The sequence below is a fragment of the Zosterops lateralis genome (genome assembly GCF_965231275.1).
Source record: "Zosterops lateralis genome assembly, chromosome: 11".
NCBI classification, from domain to species: Eukaryota; Metazoa; Chordata; class Aves; order Passeriformes; family Zosteropidae; genus Zosterops; species Zosterops lateralis.
The window spans coordinates 6,373,236-6,392,600 of NC_139771.1; the positions used below are offsets into that span (position 1 = coordinate 6,373,236).

The window sequence follows — 19,365 nt, forward strand, 5'->3', positions numbered from 1 at the left end:
AGCAACAAAAACTTAGTCAACAAAACACTCAGAAAGATGTATTACATGAATAAAGCTTTGCATAAAATTCCATGGTCTTCATCAGAAGTTACCAACTGCTTCCAAAGAAAACACTAATTACTGCAGAGAGCAGTGAAAAAGTTAAAGGATCCTGAAATGAAAAAGTTATGGGATCCTGAAAGTTGTTTTTCTTTTGTTTTCTTTTAAACAAGTTTTCTTGCCCTAACAAAGAAAGCATGGGATAAGAAAGAAGTTGGGAATTCAACTTCATGGAACCGCAGCTCTGTATTATTCAGCTCAATCTTCTGTAAAAGAGATATATACAAATATGTATATATCCAAATGAATATATATCTATTTGTACAGGAAAGAAAAGGCAGGAAAGAGGGAGAAACAAAGATAGTAACAGTACAACAGGGAGCCCCTCCACTTCCTGAAGGGCAGGAATATGGCCATGCTGGTTTAGGGATAGAAAAGTCTGTAATTCCCAAAGTGAGACTGAGCTCCCTGAGATCTGGCCCGGCCTTTCTGTGAGCAGTGTGAACAGATATCTCCTTGGCCCGAGTATGCTCCTCATTGTTTCTTGCCTGACAACTCCAGCAAGTTTGTTTTCCGAACGAACATGGAAAACGTTCCTGCTGAATCAGAAAAAAAAAAAAAAAAAAAAAAAAAAAAAAAAAAAAAAAAAAGAAGCTTTTCGCGGCGCTTGTGTGTGGCTATAGCAAAACCGGCCCCGCTGCCAAGCCGAATTAGCTCAGTGGTGCCTTTCTCTCCAGGCAAAGCCAAGCCATAACCGCTTCTCGCAGCCGCACGTAGAGAAAACTCCGCCGAGATTGACAAACCGATTCTGCCCCGGTACCTCCGGCGCCTTCCCAGCGGGGCCGTGAGGGCAGCGAGCCCCGGCCCGCCGGACACAGACACAGCGGGCCTTGTGCAACGCCCGGGGCGGCGCCGGGGGCCGGGCGGGGGACACGGACACGGGGGACACGCCGGACAATGGCCACGGCCCGCGGGGACACGGGGGACAATGGCCACGGCCCCGAGGGGACACGGGGGACACGCCGGACACCGGACAATGGCCACGGCCCGCGGGGAAACGCCGGACACTCGGCCCTGGCAGCGCCCGGGCCGGGCCCACGCGTGTCCGCCCGCGGCCCAGCCCCGCGGCCCGGGCGAGATGGACAAACCCCAGACCGACAAACGCCCGATACACAAACCCCGGAGGGACAAACCCCCGATATACAAAGCCCAGAGGGACAAGCCCCCCGATATACAAACCCCAGAGGGACAAGCCCCCGCCCGGCCCTCAGTGCCAGCAGTGCCGCCGGCGAGGGAAAGGAAAGTTGGCGCTGAAAACGCGGCTTGTTACAAAAAAAAAAAAAAAAAAAAAAATCACATGGAAAGAAAGAAATCTCTGCCCTGAAACAAAGCTCTGACAACAGCCCGTGGGGCGTCCCGCACCGGCGATCTCCAAAAACATCCCCGCTGACAAACAGCGAGCAGCGCTCCGAGCAAGATCCATCCCTGGAAGGAAGGAATCCATCCCTCCCTCCCGTGCCAGGGATCCAGGGATCCGTCCCCTCCCCGTACGGCACCATGGATGGATCTCCCGCGGCGAGGCACTGTTACCTTCGTAGCACAGGATGCCGATATTGTTGTTCATCTTGTCCAAGTACTGGTAGTTCAACAGGTCCATCCTCATAAACAGCATTTATCGGGCTGGCGGAGAGGAGCGGCTCCGGGAGGGGGAGGCAGACGGTGCCGAGGCGCTCCGGCTCCCAAAGCCCAGCCGAGGCCCAGCCTGGAGCGGGTCGGGAACGGGGAGCGAGCTCCGACAGCCCGGGGAACGCGAGGAGAACGCGCTGCGGGCCGGGGGAGAAGCCGTGCGGGGGCTTCCCAAAGCTTCTTCCCAGTTTTTTAAAAAATAATAATAATAATAAAGAAAATAGCGCAAAAGCAAAGCGAAGGCGGCGGGGCAGGGCAGGCAGGCAGGCAGGGAGGGAGGAGGGCGCAGCCCGCTGCGAGCGCCGGCGCTGACAGCGGCAGTGCCCGGCACTGCCCGGCGGGCCCCGCTCCCGGCCCGCGGCCCCACAGCCCGGCCCGCCCCGCGCAGGCGCCGCGGCCGCCGGCACCGCTTTGTGCTGCCGAGCCCCGGGGAGCCGGCCGGGAGGAGGGACAGAGCCGGGGGAGGAGGGAGGGAGAGAGCGAGGGGAGGAGGGAGGGCTCGGCCGCGTCAGAGCCGCTCGCACAGGAAACGGCGGCGGGACGAGGAGGAGGAGGCGAGGAGAGGAAGCGGCGCTGAGGGGCCTCCTCCGAGCACGGGCGGCTCCGGGCTGGGGGACGGGCGCTGCTCCTTTTATTTAAAACTAATTCTGCCTCTCTCCTCTCCCCGGCGCGGCCTCAGCGCCTTCAGCGAGAAGCAATGCGGTCCTGCGGCAGCGGCAGACATGGGATCGCGGCATGGCATCGCAGGAATGACAGATGGAATCACAGGAATGAGAGGGACAATTAAAATAAAAGGCGTGAGGCAGTGGCTGTTTCCCCGTGTATACAGTTTATATATAAATAGTTTTAAAAGGTTTCTCTCTCCGCACATAAACAGGCATGGCACGCATTGCTGCAATTCCACCAGGGCACAGCCAGATGGGATTTTTTCAGGGCTATTAGTGGTCAAACATTCCGGGCTCTGGATGTTCAGCAGCTACCAGAGCTCCGGCCGGGATGACAGGGATGATGGGGAGTGCAGCTCTCTCATCCCGGGATGTGGCTGCAGGCCCCACCTGCAGCACAGAGCTGCCCCACCGCACAGATGTGCTCACACACCCTGACAGGAGGCCACAACATCTGGCAGCATCTGCGACCCTGATGGGCACCAGGCTTTGCAATTCCTGCCGCTGATACCAGAAGAGAACTAAAGAAAGTGACTGGAATCCTAATTTTCCCTCTGCCCTCTTCAGCTTGGAGCACAGCTCAGCCCTGCCTGTTTGGGACAGGGAATCTTCATGGTACACACAAGGGCAGAACCAGTGAAAACACTAATTTCCACCCTAAGAACTTCTCCCCTCTGCTAGAGAAGGGATGACATGACAGAGAAAACTCAGAGTGACACTTTGTGATGGCATTTTGGCTCTGGGTATTTCAGTAAGAAGAGGTACTTTACATTTACTGCTGCTGTCTACTGAATAATCTAAGGAAGATTGCCTAGAACATAAGAAAGGTTTCCCCTCACTTCAGATACACAATGCTGAGGTAACAGCACGTTTCTTGAATCTAATCTCATTTCATTTAATTTCATTTCATCATTTCTTGGATCTTCATATCTAATAAATAGTTGAGGTTGTTTTGGAAAAGTTGCAACCACACAGACCAAAGCAGCCCATGATATTTTCCGGAAAGAGAAATATCTTTAATAAAGATTAGTGTATGGTGATTTTTAAGCCGGGCACGAGAAGTTTTGCATATTGTACATATTCAGAGATATTCTATACCAATCCATCAAATTAAAACAGCCATCTAATAAAGACATCAAGAGGAATCTGAGCCCTCTAAGATATAAAAAATTTTAAAAAAACACACCTACAACATTAAAAAAGAGGCACATTTCTTCAGCATGAAATGCAAGTTGCTCACCAATCTTGGGGACAATATTTTGATATGTACAGTTTTTAACTGATAGCGTCCCCAAATTCACAACGCAGCACATTTATTGGGTGCTTGGGAAGGACAAGAAGATAAGTAATCATTTTTTTCACTTTAAAATACTTAAATTTTCATGGGAGGGGCAGGTGATGAGGAAGAAAACACCATTTAAACTCCTTTAGAGCAGTCCTCTGTGAGACAGGGGTGCACAAATTCCAATTTGAATTCTCTATATTCAAAGTTTCATATTTCTTCAAGCTGTTTGGGAAAGCGTGGTTGGGTGTTGTCCACAAACCACTGACTACTCAGGAGTGCTGTCCAGACACTAATAAAGGAGTTAATTCTCCTTTATTAGAGCAGCAGTCACTGGGGTGCAGGTTTTGGGCAGTAATGATCCCTGTTAGGTGAATGGCTTTCAGCATTTCAGTACAAACTCTGATTGGACTTGTCAAATGTTGCATAATGAACATGCTTCACAATACGTAATAATAAACTCTACCAAACACCCAGAGCTTTTTGAACTTCTAAATTAAAAAATCTATGCTGAAAACAAGGCAATGCCTAGTGAAAGAGTGGAGGAGGGATTATCAATGTAATCTTATCTCTTAATATTGCATTTTAAACCCAAAATCTATTCTTAGGAAAACTTTCTTTGAAAGCAAATTTTATCAGCTCCACAAATCCAAGTCCAGCAGACATTAACCCCAAATACTGTCAGGGTCAGTGTAAAGTACTTGGTTCCTGTCAGCAAATTCTCAATTCAGATTGCTGCTCCTCAGTCTGAGACATCTTCCACGGAACTGAAACCAACAATCAGCACATCAGCGGGCCAGGAAAAAAAGCTGGTTTTCATCAGTCCCTTCTGCATCCTGATAGCTGCAAACACAGAGCTGAGGCATCTCTGCCTCTCATTGTCTGGAGCATTTCCTCCAGGACTGCACACTCCTGCTCCTGGCAGGGAATCCCGGATCCAGAATCCACTGAACTTTAACACAACAGCAGCCTCTAGAGGTAACGGGGCAGCCACGGGCTCCAGGGGGATTTATAGGGGATTTTATTCTGATGATCCCACTGAGCAGGGACAGGCACCAGCCTCGCAGGGATCTGCTTCACCTCAACACAGAAAAAGCAAATTCAGTCTGCACACAGCAGTGTCTCACCACCTCAGGAGGCACAGAAAGCAAAGTAAGGAATGCAAAAAGAGCAGGTAGGTCACCACTGTCAATAACAGGACTTGATATAAAAATAAACCCTTGTGACTATATATTATTTGTTCACCTGGATTTTTGTAGGGAAAAAATTCTTAATAGATCATGTCTATGATATCAGATTTGACAGTGAGAGATTATACAGGTTTTAGAGCATTTGAACATGCACTGAGCTGCTTTAGAGCATTGCAGGGAGCTGCTTCTTTCTTTGCCTTTTCTCTGCCCTCCTCTACCTCCTCCCCTCTCACACAGTGCTGAAGAGCCTGAGAAAATGAAATGCCTTTGGTGCCTGCACACCACAACACCTTCCAGGGGGAAAATGGGCAACACTGGCTAAGCATCAACCCCACAGATGGGACACAACTGAAATTCCTACCATGGAGATCATCAGCAGACAGCAACTATTGAAACAGTGACCAGTTCTGTAACTGAGAGAAAAGATAGCATTTCTAGAGGTGAGACCCACTCTGATATGTCAGGAGGTGCAGGAATAAAGCAAGCATATTTAAAAAACAGGTTTTACCTTTTTTCTCTCCCCAAGAAAAGGGCAGATTGGAGTTGAGGGTGGCTAGGTGGCGATGTGCCTGAAGGAAAAGGGTTTTCTTTTCCCACTGCAGCCTGTGGGAAAAGCTGCCCCTAACATCCCTGTTCTTGTATTTGTTAAACATCCATTGCACAGGAAAAAGGCAAAACAAAAACTCTCCTTGAAGCAAGTCGGGGTGTTTGCTTTGAAATCCGTTCAGATGTGATGAGGAAATAAAGCTGAAATGGACTGAACACTCAGCAAGGCCAGAAATTACATTGGAAATGACAAGGAAAATGACATTTCCAGTGACAATCTCACAGATCCACAAACACAACTCTTCCCTCAGTGAGTCAGACACCACAAAAAATAACTTCACACACTTCTTACAAAGCATTAAACACTCACACCAATGAACAGAAGATATCAAAACACACATTATTTATTCCTATCTGCATTCCTCCACTTTTTTTTTCCCTAATCATAAAGTTGCATTGCAAATAGATTTTAATCACACCAAACTACCTGTTCCCTTAAAATAAATCAATAATTTAAAAAAGCCCCACCAGGTAAAACATCTCTGAGCTCAGGCTGGTGCCTTCCTGTTTTACCTGTCCCCTAGTTAAAGGTTGCAACATTACAGAACACAAAAGATGCTTTTTTAAATTATCACTGGAGCTTCTCAAGACTGAAATGGGAAGCTTACACCCAAAACTGACTTGTAACAAATTAATTTGTGTATTCTATCATTCTTGTCATAACTAAAATTTAGGGAATGCTGCTTAAAAACTCAAACACAGCATTTCTAGTGAGGAAATTGGTTTATTTCAATTTTTTTTTTTTTTTTTTTAAATTTATGAGTGTGTGAGTGTCACGAAGTGCTGGGTAACTCACTGTAGGAATCCCCACAGAACAAAATGCCAGGAAAACCAAAAATACAGCGATGCCTAAAAATGTCCAGAGTTGGAAGCACTTGTAGGGCCCAGGAATAGATGGCAATGGTTTGTCTGGCCTGGCAGATGGATTTTTTACATTTTTTTAAAATTTTATTTTTAAAAAATGTCTTGCTGTGCTGCAGCTCTTATTCTGTACTTCAGTTCTTATTCTGTACTACTGACTTCTTTAAAGATACACAGATCTTTAAACAGCCTCTCACTGTGATGGTGAATAAAAATTTCAGATCACTTTTTTGTAAATATTGAGCTGTTTAGGACCAGCTATTTCATACCAGATCAGAAAATTCCAAGGTATTTATCAACTCAAAAAGCTTTTTAGTTAATTAAAACCTGCCCTCATCAGCAAGAATAATTTTTCTCTTGCCCCAAACTAAACACTCCTTTTCCAGGTGGGAATTTGGGCCAGGAAATGCAGAATCCAAGGCAGGGCACAGACAGAGCTTCCCCTTGTAAGGTTTTCTGGAGTTTTTTTGGCAAAAATCACATTTAATTCTGAGTGAATGTATAAAATAGGCACAGAGGTGCTGGGTGAGGCCTCTGGTTTATCAAGAATATTTTCCATTTCTCTGGGATCTTGCAGCTCTCAGTTTGCTGGTGTGTTTTTTCTCTTTTTGTTTTCTTAGAACACTTCAAAAACACAACAGATAAATCTAGTTTATCTGGGTGGAAAAAATTGTTATGTGCTAATTAAAAACTTGATAACCTTTAAGCTGTTATTTGCATACTAATTTAAATTTCTGAAGGGTTGATGATAATCACAAACATAATTCAACTTGAACTACAAAGAGTCTCGAGCACCACCAGAGCCTCCAGATGCAAACAAATGCCACGGCCTGACACTGTGTTAGCAGGGCAAAAAAATTACTGTATATTCTTCCAATATGAGAAATAAAAAGATAAAAAATAAGATTTTTCTTTTTTAACGAGAGATTCCTAAAGAAAAAAAAGGCAATTTTAAGTCAGCTCGATGCTCAGGCATCTAAACCACTTTTAACTTAGGAGAATGAGGAGCCAGGCCGTGTTTAGAGGTTAGATTTCAAAATTACTGTGTGTATCCCTCAGCTTTGGGAAGAAGCAAATCCAGTTTCCAGAAGCCACTAATTACAGGGTTTAGAAATAAAGCAGAGAGCTCTGAGATTGCTGAAGTCTTTGAAAACATTTCCCCTTATAGCTCACTTGGCAAGACATAAAATGCACTTTTTTTAATATAAATATATATTTATATACAGGGCCTAACTGAGCTTAGATGTCAACAAATGGAAACCTGTGGAGCCGACCTTGATTGTTGAATATTCCAGTAATTAAAATCACCTCAGAAATGAGATAAAACCAGCATTCTCAATGCTGTCCCAGGCACTAAAATCAATCACAACTTTCCTTAGGAAACAAAATAATTTGGGCTTCTGCACATCACAGCAATTACTTACCCTAAATTTTTAAGATTAAAATATTAATGAGTATTTCTTGCAAAACCCAATTATGTAACTTGCAACCCACTCCATTAAATAAAAATGAGATTTCATTCAAGCTCTAAGACTGTTCTTTTCCAGTGGAGAGTCTTGTTCTCTATTTCAAAAGTATTTGATCTTAATAATATTTTTACCACACCAAAAAACCAACCAAACCAACTAAAAACCCACCCCCCCCCCAAAAAAAAAAATTAAAAAAAAAAACCCAACAAAACCAAACAAAACAAAACAAAACAACCCAAAAAGAACACAAAACCAATCTTAAACACACTCCCACTTATCCCAAATTTTAGTGCTCACAAAAACCCGGCCACCCAAAAAACCTTTGCTCAGGATGCTGGGGGGGGTCCTCTGGATCAACAGAAGAAAAAATACCGAAAAACCAAAGAACACAAGAAAAAGAACAACACCTTTGCATTATTGAAAGTATTAATATAAAAAGAGCATGTTTTATTCTATAAATATGTAATGTATTATTTATTCACACACATGGATGTGTGCAGGGTCCTGTAGGACACAAGTGGAATGTTATAAATTGTCCCAATTCCACTAAATCCTGCACAGGATGTCCTTGCTTGTCCAGAAGCACAAATTCAGGTCTCAGAAACAGAGAAATAATAGTGAAAAACTTCACAAAATCAGTCAGAAACCCTCCCCCTGTTCCAAACCACGACCTCCCAACTTTGCTGCTCCCCAGGCAGGACAAGGACCGGCACTGAATGAAGCTGAAACCCTTTTTCCAACGGCTCAAAGTCACCATTTCCAATTCTACAGGTACACGAGGCATCTTTCCTTCCAAAAATGAAACTTTGAGAATGCTGAAAATTCCCCACCAAAACTTATTTTTCAGTGGAATCAACATTAGTTTTTTTATTGTGCTTTTGCTGTTTTCATTCTAAAAAGAGATGGAAAAAAAGAGATGGAAAAAAAGAGATAAAAAAAAGAAATGGAAAAAAGAAATGGAAAAAAAAGAAATGGAAAAAAAAAAGAAATGGAAAAAAAAAGAAATGGAAAAAAAAAAAGAAATGGAAAAAAAAAGAAATGGAAAAAAAAAGAAATGGAAAAAAAGAAATGAGAAAAAAAAGAAATGAGAAAAAAAAGAAATGGGATAAAGAAGGTTTTTTGTTTTGTTTTTGTTGTTTTTTGGGGTGTTTTTCATTTTTGGATTAAAAAATACATTTATTTGTTATTCCAGCTCTCTGACAAACCAGTAAAATGTATATTTATATTTCCCATCACTTCCTGGATTAAAAAAGACATTTATTTGCTGTGCACTTCCATCTTTCTGACAAAGCAGTAAAGTGTGTATTTACATTTCCCATCACTTCCCCTCCGCCAGCTCCACCCTGGTTTTCTCAGGGATCACACAACCATCACTCACCACCTTTAAAAACATGCTTTAAACCCAATTTTTGGCTTTTCATTGACCAAAAAATCACCAGAATCCCCCTCTGGTGAGCACTGCCCGTGGCACAGGTTGTCCTCAGCATCCCATGAGGAGCTGCAGGAGGAAACTGCAGTGACCACAACCTGAAATTTGTCATGTTTTAGCACTTGACTTGTTTTTTAACCCAGAGGCAGCCAGGGAACGATCACAGCTACCAAATTTTAACCACAAAAAACCAGCCCTGGCTGTGCAGATTTGTGGGGACATATCAGGGTTTTTTCCCTCAAGGCTCACACCCACCACTCCTTCACTTCCTGAAATTCAGCGTTTCCCAAACTTGACAAATATTCCAAATATTCCCAACATTTCCTCAGCCTTGAAATAGTTTAAAATATTAAAATATTTTCCATCTTAACATCCCCTTTCACTCCCCTACAAGCTCCTCTCTCCCCTTCCAACAATCTCAGCACCTCCCTCAAGATGTGTCCTCCAATCAGCCTAAACCCATCCCTCTCTTCTTGAATAAAGAACTTTTCCCAACAATCCCACCTTACCTAGAGTTTCACCACAGTTTCCCAATCAAAGATTAATTCTTCATGACCCAGGCTTTGAAATTCCTTATTTCCAGGCCTTAAAATTTTCAGTTTCTAGCCTTTAAAATTCCTTGTTTCCCGGCTTTAAAATTTTCTGTTTCTAGGCTATAAAATTCCCTATTTTCAGGCTTTGAAATTCCCTTTTTGAGGTTTTAAAATTCCCAGTTTCCAGGCTTTGAAACTCCCTGTTTTCAGGGTATAAAATTCCCTATTTTCCGGCTTTGAAGTTCCCTGTTTTCCTCTGGAGCAGCCACAGGACAGGTCAAGGCACACACAGCACAAAAAACCCTCAGTGATGGGATGGTGGAATCCCAAAAATGAAGTGACACATCAAACTCCCAGAGCATCCCCTAATCTCTCCCTGTCTCCATCCTTTCCTTCTTGACTTTTTATTCTCTTTCTCTGGAGCTACAGGTGCTCTCAGATCCATGAACTCCATGTTTTATTCTCTAACCCAGTGAATATTCCACCTTCTTTCCAAAAAGCTGGAAAAATAAATATTCCTGGAGGTACTGGAGTTCTCATTCACCTCCTTCCAAAGGAAAAGGGTAAAAAAGGGATTAGTTTGTGACAGGACTGGTGGCTAAAGAGGAGAAAGTCCTAATGGTCTCAACTGAAATAAAATTCCCCTATAAATAAATCCCAGCTCCCAGGCAAGGGAAAAAAATATTAAAAATCAGCTGTAGGTGGTGAGCTGGGCTAATTATGTAAATCAGATTATTGCCAAAAAATTCTGGGCTTGTTGCTCACAGAAGTTGGAGGAATTGGAGTGTCATATGAAGATGATTGCTGGGGCTGGGCCAGGAGGAGTCACATCCCTGGTGTGGGGGGTTCATCTGCTGGAAGGGTCACAAACGGAGAGGAAAAGACACCCAGTGTGCACCAACGGGATTTTCAGGCAGGAATTAAAGCACCAGAGCCGCCTCAAAGTCAAAACCTCCCAGTTTACCACCTTAAAATCTAAAACTCCCAGTTTGCCACCTTGAAATTGAGTTTGTGTCAACCTTAAAATTGAGTTTGGTGATGGGGCTGGAGCAGGGCTGGCTGCCAGTCCTGGGTGGCTGCTCCTGGAGCTCCAAAATCCACACACTGCTGCTGCCTGCACTCCCCGCTCAGCTGCTTTACTGCATTCTAATCATAATTTAAAAACATTAATTTTATATATTTAAATTTATATTTCTATATTAATATATCTATATCAATATTTCTATATTATTTATATAATAGTTTTAGATATTAAAGTAGTATTTAATTTAATAATAATTAACAACATTGATACGAACAATTTGTCATTTTGTATCCAATAAAAATTAATAATTTAATAAAGTTAACACACTCTTCTATAATAAATTTTAATTTATTAATGAACTAAATTTTAAAAAAAGCTTCAACATCCTGAGCTGGAGACACTCTACTCTTTACTATTACATGTCTTAGGAATCAGTTTTCAGGATAAATATTGTAACATATAATTTTTAAAATACAGAAAGGTTTAAAGAGTATTGCTCCTTTTTTCCCCTCCATCTTCTTTATGTTGCAACTCCATAATATTGCAAAGTTTTGCAATGCTGATGCTTTTCTTAAAGGCCTGGTTCTCCCGTGGGCACCTGAAGATATTGCACACAATTTTTTTTTCCAGCTTTTAAATCTAACAGATATTTTTTTAAAAATCATGTAAATTAGGCCTCAAAGTGAATCCACAAACTCAGAACTGGAAATGAATGAAAACTTCTGAACTGAACATTTCTGAAGGCCAATCATGAAGTGCCAAAACTGTTTGGGTTGGGCAGAACAACTTTTTACAAGTGTAGATGGATAAAGACTGTCAAAATCCATTTTCTCCTTTGGTGTCCCATCCATCAAATGCACTCGGCCATGTGGAGATCTCCTGTCTCAGAACAAATTCACAATTCACTGCCTTGAGCTTTCCCTGAAGTCAGATACTTAAACACCCAGAACACAATGGAAGAAATTCTTAATTTTTTTAATTATATATATAAAGAGAAGAATGCACCTAAACCAAAGCCACACGATCAGTATTTTTACTTCTAAAAGGTGAATTTTCTAACACTGAACACAGATCAGGAATAATACCCGTGCAGAATTTCTGTCTGCAAGGAGCAGTGCAAACACCAATATTCAGTTTTCACCTGGGGCAAGGATCCACCTCTGTGGCAGCTGGAGAAATTCGGGCAGGAAGATGAGATTTCCCTGCAGGCACAGAAGCCAGTCAGATCCTGACTGTGCAAGGACCACGCCCTGCTTTCATCCACTCTCCTAATTACAAATAAAAACTCCTGGGCTGGTTGTTCCTTTCAGGCAGAACCTGTCTGACCTGTTCATGCACTGACAGGGGATTGAAAAAGCCACCAGCCAGGGGAGCTTCATGAAAGGGACCCTGGTGAGATGGAACACCCACCAGCAGTGGTAAAAAAAAAATCTCCATTTTTCTGTTGTCAGCCTTTGCGCCCACCATTCCTAATATTTGAGTATGAACAGAGCAGAAATAGCATTAATGGGATTGCACTGAGGTCACTGGAACAGCTCTTAATGCCACTGTGCCCTAGTTCTGAGAGGGAAAAAGCAAAATAAATTTAGGATGGAGCTGCCAGATGATCACACAGACACAGGCATGAAAACCTGAATAAAAAAGAGTCCAGTGGGAACACATCAGGGTGCAGACAGGTAACAATATTCAAGTTTTTATTACAACATAAGACTGCACTTGTCACATGGATTTGCCAGGTTGCCTCTATTTTACCTATAGATGGATAATCTTCCAGACTGGGCTCTGCACACTCCTCTCTTTACCTTTGGATAGAAATTCAGATTCTTCCCACAAAGATGGTTTGATCTCACAGCAAACTGAAGCATTTTTTACCCTCTGCATGAGAGAGAAGAGCCAGTTCCTGCCTGTAAATCCTGATCTGTAATCCCAGCATAAAGCAGATCAGAAAATCCCAAAGTATTTATCACCTCAAAAAGCTTTTTGGTTAATTAAAACCTCCCTCATTAGCAAGAATCATTTGTGTCCCACCCCAAACCCAACACACCTGCTGTCCTTCCACAGCCTTTTTCAGGTGGGAATTTGGGCCAGGAAAGGCTGTTTGACATGTTGCCCTCTGGGAAAACCTGGTTGAGTTGCATATCTTGGACATTCCTGAATTCTTGTGACCCTTCAAACATCTCAGGGAGCATAATCTGCTCCTTAACTTCAGCTAAAAAACCCCATAGCCTGACTTTGGTCTCAGGAAGATGTCCTCACACAATTTCTCTGATCAAATGTAAGAAATCAAATATAAGAACAAGGTCTCCATATCCACAAACCTCACAATAATTAAAATTAATTATCATTCATGAGAATGAGCCCATTGGCAAGGCAACAGCCTCAGTAAAAAAAAGAAAAAAATCTGCAGTGCAGATGATGCCAAGATCAAAGTTCACCTCACAGAGTTATCAGCAGCAGGATGCAGCTACAAAGGGAAACTCTCCCTCTGCTATATCAGATATCCCAACAGATTCTCCCTGTGCACACATCATTTCCACAGGGAACACCAAAAGAACACAAACCAGGTGCCTGTTGATTTTCCTCAGCAAATACTCCTCCCAGCTCCAAAGCCACTAAAGTCCTTGATATTCTGTCAGGCTGCAGCAGATTTGTCACAAGTAAATTCCTGTCACTGAGAGCACAAAGCAGGAGCTCAGCTGTGCTGACAGTGTGGAGCAGCACTCACATCACCCCTGGCAAATCCCTGCCTCAAGTTTTATTTTTCATGGAATTTTATGCCACCAAGAAAATCCACCTCTGAACTGTGTCTCAACACTCCTTTTTTTTTTTTTTTTCCTCTCTGTTACATGTGGAACACGAATTTTTCAGGTCTAACCCACCCCTCCCAGCCTGGCAGTGAGGCCGCTCCCGCTGCAGTCACCGCTCTCAGACCATCCTCAGTTACTGACAGGCACTGACTGATTGATTTTATACCCCACTTTGTGCTCAGGTTCTCCCCATCCTGAGCAAACACTGACCCCTCAGAGCTCTGTCAGCCTCAGCAGTTTTGGCCGAATGTGCTGAAGCTTCTCTGCAGCCAGACCAGCTCCAGAGACGACCATCACACACAGGATATCCCAACACCACCATTCCTGTTGAGCTGATTTAGGCTGTATTTTATACTCCCAACCAGCTCAGCTTAAAGCCTGCTCAATTTAGCCTTCCTGGAAGATCGAATTTGTGTCAGGAACGTCTGAGCAGTGAAGACAATCCCAAAGAAACCAATTAGCCACATCAGGATTCAGCATCAGGAGTGATACCCCAGCACTGCCAGAGGTGATCAAATACCCAACAGCTCACAAAGTTTCACAGAAAAAAAGATACTGTTGGAGCCCTGGGCACTGAGGATTTCAGACTCTCTGTGCTGACAGGCACTGACCCCCAAGCAAACACTGCACTGACCTGAGGCTGTGGAAAAGGCTCCCAAAATTGAGTGACAGCACTGGGATTGTGGGGGTGGAGTTTGGATAGAAGTGTGTGATATCACAGGGGGAAAAACTCAAGAGTTTAAGGCTTTAGAATACAGTAATATATAGATAAAAACAAGATGGAGGTTTAGTCCTTCTTTTTCACCTTCTCCATGGGTCTGGGTGGTATTTTGTAATTGGGTAGAAAAATCCACATTGCGGCCACAGGTGGTTGGTTATCGGGTTAAAAGTAAAAATAATTCAAGTACTATTTCTTAATTGGACAGTTTGTGCTTAAAAGGCCTTGTAGAGAGATAGAGACAGAGGCATTTTTCACTTTGTCAGCCAGAACTCACAACTTGTAAGACTGTCACATAGATAAGAATTAATAAACATCTGAGTTTGAACACAAAATCTATCTCTTGAGCATTTAATCCTGGCTCTGACAGAAAACAAAATAAAAACCCCACAAGATACTATATAAAAGAAAGACAAGTTGGTTTGCTGTGTTGCATAACAAAGAAAATAAATAAATCCTGCACCTCTGGATGGCAGGGTTGGGCAATGCTGTTCAGGAGAAGCTCAGCTCAGTGAGTGCAGACAAACAGGTCCCAGGGCAGGGTGACAGTGATGACACAAAAATCCCATTAGAAACATCAAATTCTTGTCTTCACACACTCACACATCTCATCTCCTCTAATATTCCAATTATAAAGATTGCTCTTGGTCTGATCCAAGTGAACTGCAGTAAAAGCTCTGAAGGTTGGAATCAATTAAAATAATTTCTACTGATCCAGTGTGTGTTAATCATATCAGTGAACTCGCTGAACTGATGCTGCTGTGTCATGAAAACTTCCCAAAGTTGATTTCCTGCCTTGGTTTCTGAGTAAAATTGATCATACACAGCCTAAAACCGGGAACAAGCTGGAAGGGGATGTGCTGGTGACACACCAGCATTTGTCACACTGTTATTTCATTCCTCATATTATTATTTTATCCCCAACTCTGCACGGCACAAACTGCTGTCACTGATTTAAATCACAACACATTAACACCTCCTTCTCAGTGCAGTGACAAACCCAAACTCACAGGCTGAAAAAACCAGTTATGGGCTAAAATATGATTACAGCAGACTTCAAGAAATGATGTTGCAGCTCTTAAAGGAACTTTGAAGTTGTCAATTCCTTTCTCCTCAGCCTCCAGCTTCATTCCCTGTGGAATTCCCTGTGCTTCACCAGTTTCCTTCTCACACATTTACTTCAGAAGCACGTGGATATTAAACCTTATAAAATATTTATATATCTAAATATTCTATATTAATAAATATTAATAATATTTTGTATATTTATATAATATATATTAATAAATTTTATATCTATTAATAATATTGAAATATCTGTAAGAATAATGGGCTAAAACATCATGGCAAAGAAATTGTACTAATTATTTTCTAGCACAGGACAGCCTTGTCCTTCCTTCAATCCCATTTTCACCTCTTCTTTCATTCACTGTTGGAATTCTCCACCCTCAAGTATTTCTTACTATTTCAACAAAACACAGAAGAAATTCTCATTAAAAAAATAAATTAACGATTGCTGAAAAGCCTTGAATTTTTAAATGTTTAATTACATTAATAACAATCAATTTCTGTGCAATCAAAATAACCTCAGTTACTCGACAAATGGCATTATGTGCATTTCCTCAGGGCCATGCAAAACCAAAGAGTCCAATTCACATGGAACATTTAATTAAATAGCTGGCCCATGGAATTTAATTCCACCAATAAGCTGCACACTCATTTGCAGCCTCCAATCCATTAATCACAGACCACTGCCTTCATAATGGCAGGTGAGAGGAAAATTAAAAATAAGACCTCAGAGAATGCAGAAAGTAAACGTGAAAGAGACCTTACAAAAACAAAATCTTCATTTACAGCTTCTATTTCTCAAAGGAGACATCAGTTATTCTACAGCTACCAGAGAAATTCTTTATCTTTTCTGTGTTTTAACAACCAAATGAAGTCACAAAGTGGCATTATTTGCATAAATATTTTCCCCTTACTTCAATGAACATGCAATTTAAGCCATTTTAAGAGGAAAAATTCTGATCCCTTTCCAACTTAGTGAAGAACAGGAATCCAAAGAGGAAAGGGAAACAAGGGTTTGTACAAATATATTTGGAATCTGTCGTGACAGAAGGAAAAAACTCTGTCCCAGCCAAAGCCAGGACAGAATCCAATCTGAGAAATAAATCAAAGTTCTTCCTTTCCCTTTCCTTTTCTTTAAGTACTTTACAAAACTCTCTCTTTAGTACTTTACAGCTGTTAATTGAAGTGACTGCAGTGCTCCCAGAACCTGCCTGCCTTCAATAACTGAAATGGTGAGGGGAGCACAAGGGGACAGGTTGGAACAGAGCAGTGCTGGGCAGGAGGGAACACCCACCAGCAGTGGTTTAAAAAAAAAAATTCTACATTTTTCTGTTGTCAGCCTTTCCCCCATTCCTAATTAATATTTAAGTATGAAGAGAGCAGAAATAGCATTAATGGGATTGCACTGGGGCCAGGGGAACAGCTCCTCATGCCACTGTGCCCTAGTTCTGAGAGGGAAAAGGCAAACTGACTTTAGGATGGAGCTGCCAGATGATCACACAGACACAGGCAGGCAAACCTGAAGAGATGACCATAGAAAAGAGTCCAGTGGGAACAGGGGATTGAAAAAGCAAAAAGCCACCAGCCAGGGGAGAAGCTTTGTGAAAGGGACCCTGGTGCAATGGAACACCCACCAGCATTAGTAAAAAAAAAAATAATCTACATTTTTCTGTTGTCAGCCTTTCTCCCGTTCCTAATAAATATTTGAGTCTGAAGAGAGCAGAAAGTGGCATGAACTCCATCAGGGTGCAGGCAGGTATCAATAGTCAAGTTTTTATTACAACATCAGACTGCACTTGTCACAAGGGTTTGCCAGGTTGCCTCTGCTCTGCCTATAGATGGATAAATCTAATCCTGAAGATTAAATTTATCTTTAAATTGCAAAAAAATTTTAAAAATTTGCAAAAATCAAAGCCTGCAGAACTCCAGAAATTGTCTTAAAGCCATTGAGAATCCCACCAAGTCCTAATTTCTCACATAATCTCTCTTCTGACACGGAATTACCATTTTAAATCATGCTCTGCCCATTGTTGCCCAAGTGAGTCTGGTGAGATTTGGTTGGATAAGGACAGCAGCGAAGGAGAAATCCATGAAATCTCATTCCTGATGTCAGGAACGCACATTCCAGCCCTGAGCTCTGCTGGCACACTCTGGGGAGCCAGGAGCCAGCCTGGCCACAGAGTTACAGTGACCTTTAAAGTCAAAACATCTGCTGGGAATCATGAGAAGGAGCGGTGGTGTTGGGATATCCTGTGTGTGATGGTCGTCTCTGGAGCTGGTCTGGCTGCAGAGAAGCTTCAGCACATTCTGCCAAAACTGCTGAGGCTGACAGAGCTCTGAGGGGTCAGTGTTTGCTCAGGATGGGGAGAACCTGAGCACAAAGTGGGGTATAAAATCAATCAGTCAGTGCCTGTCAGTAACTGAGGATGGTCTGAGAGCGGTGACTGCAGCGGGAGCGGCCTCACTGCCAGGCTGGGAGGGGTGGGTTAGACCTGAAAAATTCATGTTTCACACGTAACAGAGAGGGAAAAAAAAAGGAGTGTTGAGATGGGATACAGCTCACCAGAGGTGGATTTTCTTGGTGGCATAAAATTCCATGAAAAATAAAACTTGAGGCAGGGATTTTGCCAGGAGCTCGCTGAGGCTCATCAGGAACAGTCACACAGCTCAGAGCTCTCCACTGAGATCAGTAAATATCATTCTAAAAACTGCAATAATCAAAAATCTCCTTTTTTTTGTTTTTAATTTTTCCAAGTTTTTCTTCCTTTCCACAGAAGACAACAGTGCAAAGCCCATTATTTTCCCTCATACTCAAACACTGACAAATTACATTCTTCATAAGCTCTGCACTTATTTTATTCAACATATGAATAATTATTGATTGATAATTCTATTAAGGACTATTATCAGTGTTGATGTATTTAAAGCTAAGTAACTATTCAAATACACTTTTAAAATTGGAGTTCATAATTTTGCAATAAAAGAGTAATTTGAGTAGGCATGTACGTAGCATAAAATAGTATAATTATGCTAAGTACCAACATTCTGCAATAAATACATCCTGGGAAAAATACATATTCTGGGAAAAATACATATTCTGGGAAAAATACATATTCTGGGAAAAATACATATTCTGGGAAAAAAATTTTCTGGAAAAAAAATTTTCTGGAAAAAAAATTTTCTGGAAAAAAAATTTTCTGGAAAAAAAATTTTCTGGAAAAAAAAATTCTGGAAAAAAAATTCTGGAAAAAAAAATTCTGGAAAAAAAAATTCTGGGAAAAAAAATTCTGGGAAAAAAAATTCTGGGAAAAAAAATTCTGGGAAAAAAAATTCTGGAAAAAAAAATTCTGGAAAATCCAAAGAAAAAAAAATAATATCAGAAATAAAAATATATCCACAAATTCTCCCAAAGACAGATCCTTGCACAGTAGGATCACAGATTTCATCACTGCTCAACTTGAACACACTGGAATTCCAGAGCACTGTTGGAAAACCATTATACTGTCTGCTGATGAGGGAAATCTAAGGATAAAAACAACTGAAAGATCCTTAACAGACCTCATATTTTAGAGGCGAGTTCAAATGGGAAAGAACTAGTTTTTCACGTTTATAAAATCTAATTTTATTCCAGGCTAAGCAGGTGGTTCATGGAGATGCAGAAATTGGGAAGAGGGACAGATGGGGCTGTGGATGAACTGGGCACTCAGAATTCTGTCAGGAGCCACGTCCATCCAGCCCTCAAAAAAACAAATAAAGGCAGGAGATTTCCAGTCACAGAGTTCCAGTTGTAACACACGGATGTTTTCACACAAACCAAACAGACCCAGAAAATAAAAGCACTTACTGCTCTTGGCATCATTCCAGAAAAAAATCCCAGGGTTTGTAGTAGAATTGTTCCCTCTGAATCAAGAAAACACACAAAGGGATTTGGGGTGTGTTTATTTGCCCAATTTCTGCCCAATTGTTTGGACTTTCTCTGCCTTACAAA

At 42.0% G+C, this 19,365-nt stretch overlaps 1 protein-coding gene across 2 annotated transcripts in view; it reads right to left on the bottom strand.

Annotated features, from left to right (window-relative positions):
• Positions 1-19,365, bottom strand: part of VGLL4 (vestigial like family member 4) — a gene marked incomplete at its 5' end in the record, with an annotated part of 70,441 nt that overhangs the window by 41,631 nt on the left and 9,445 nt on the right. Inside the window, one exon of one of the 2 annotated variants that reach the window (XM_083869718.1) lies at positions 1,630-1,838. The exons of the other annotated variant lie outside the window; for it this stretch is intronic. Coding sequence (XP_083725844.1) covers positions 1,630-1,711 — 82 coding nt within the window. Of the gene's footprint in view, positions 1-1,629; positions 1,839-19,365 lie in introns of those variants that run through there. 2 annotated transcript variants of the gene reach the window in all.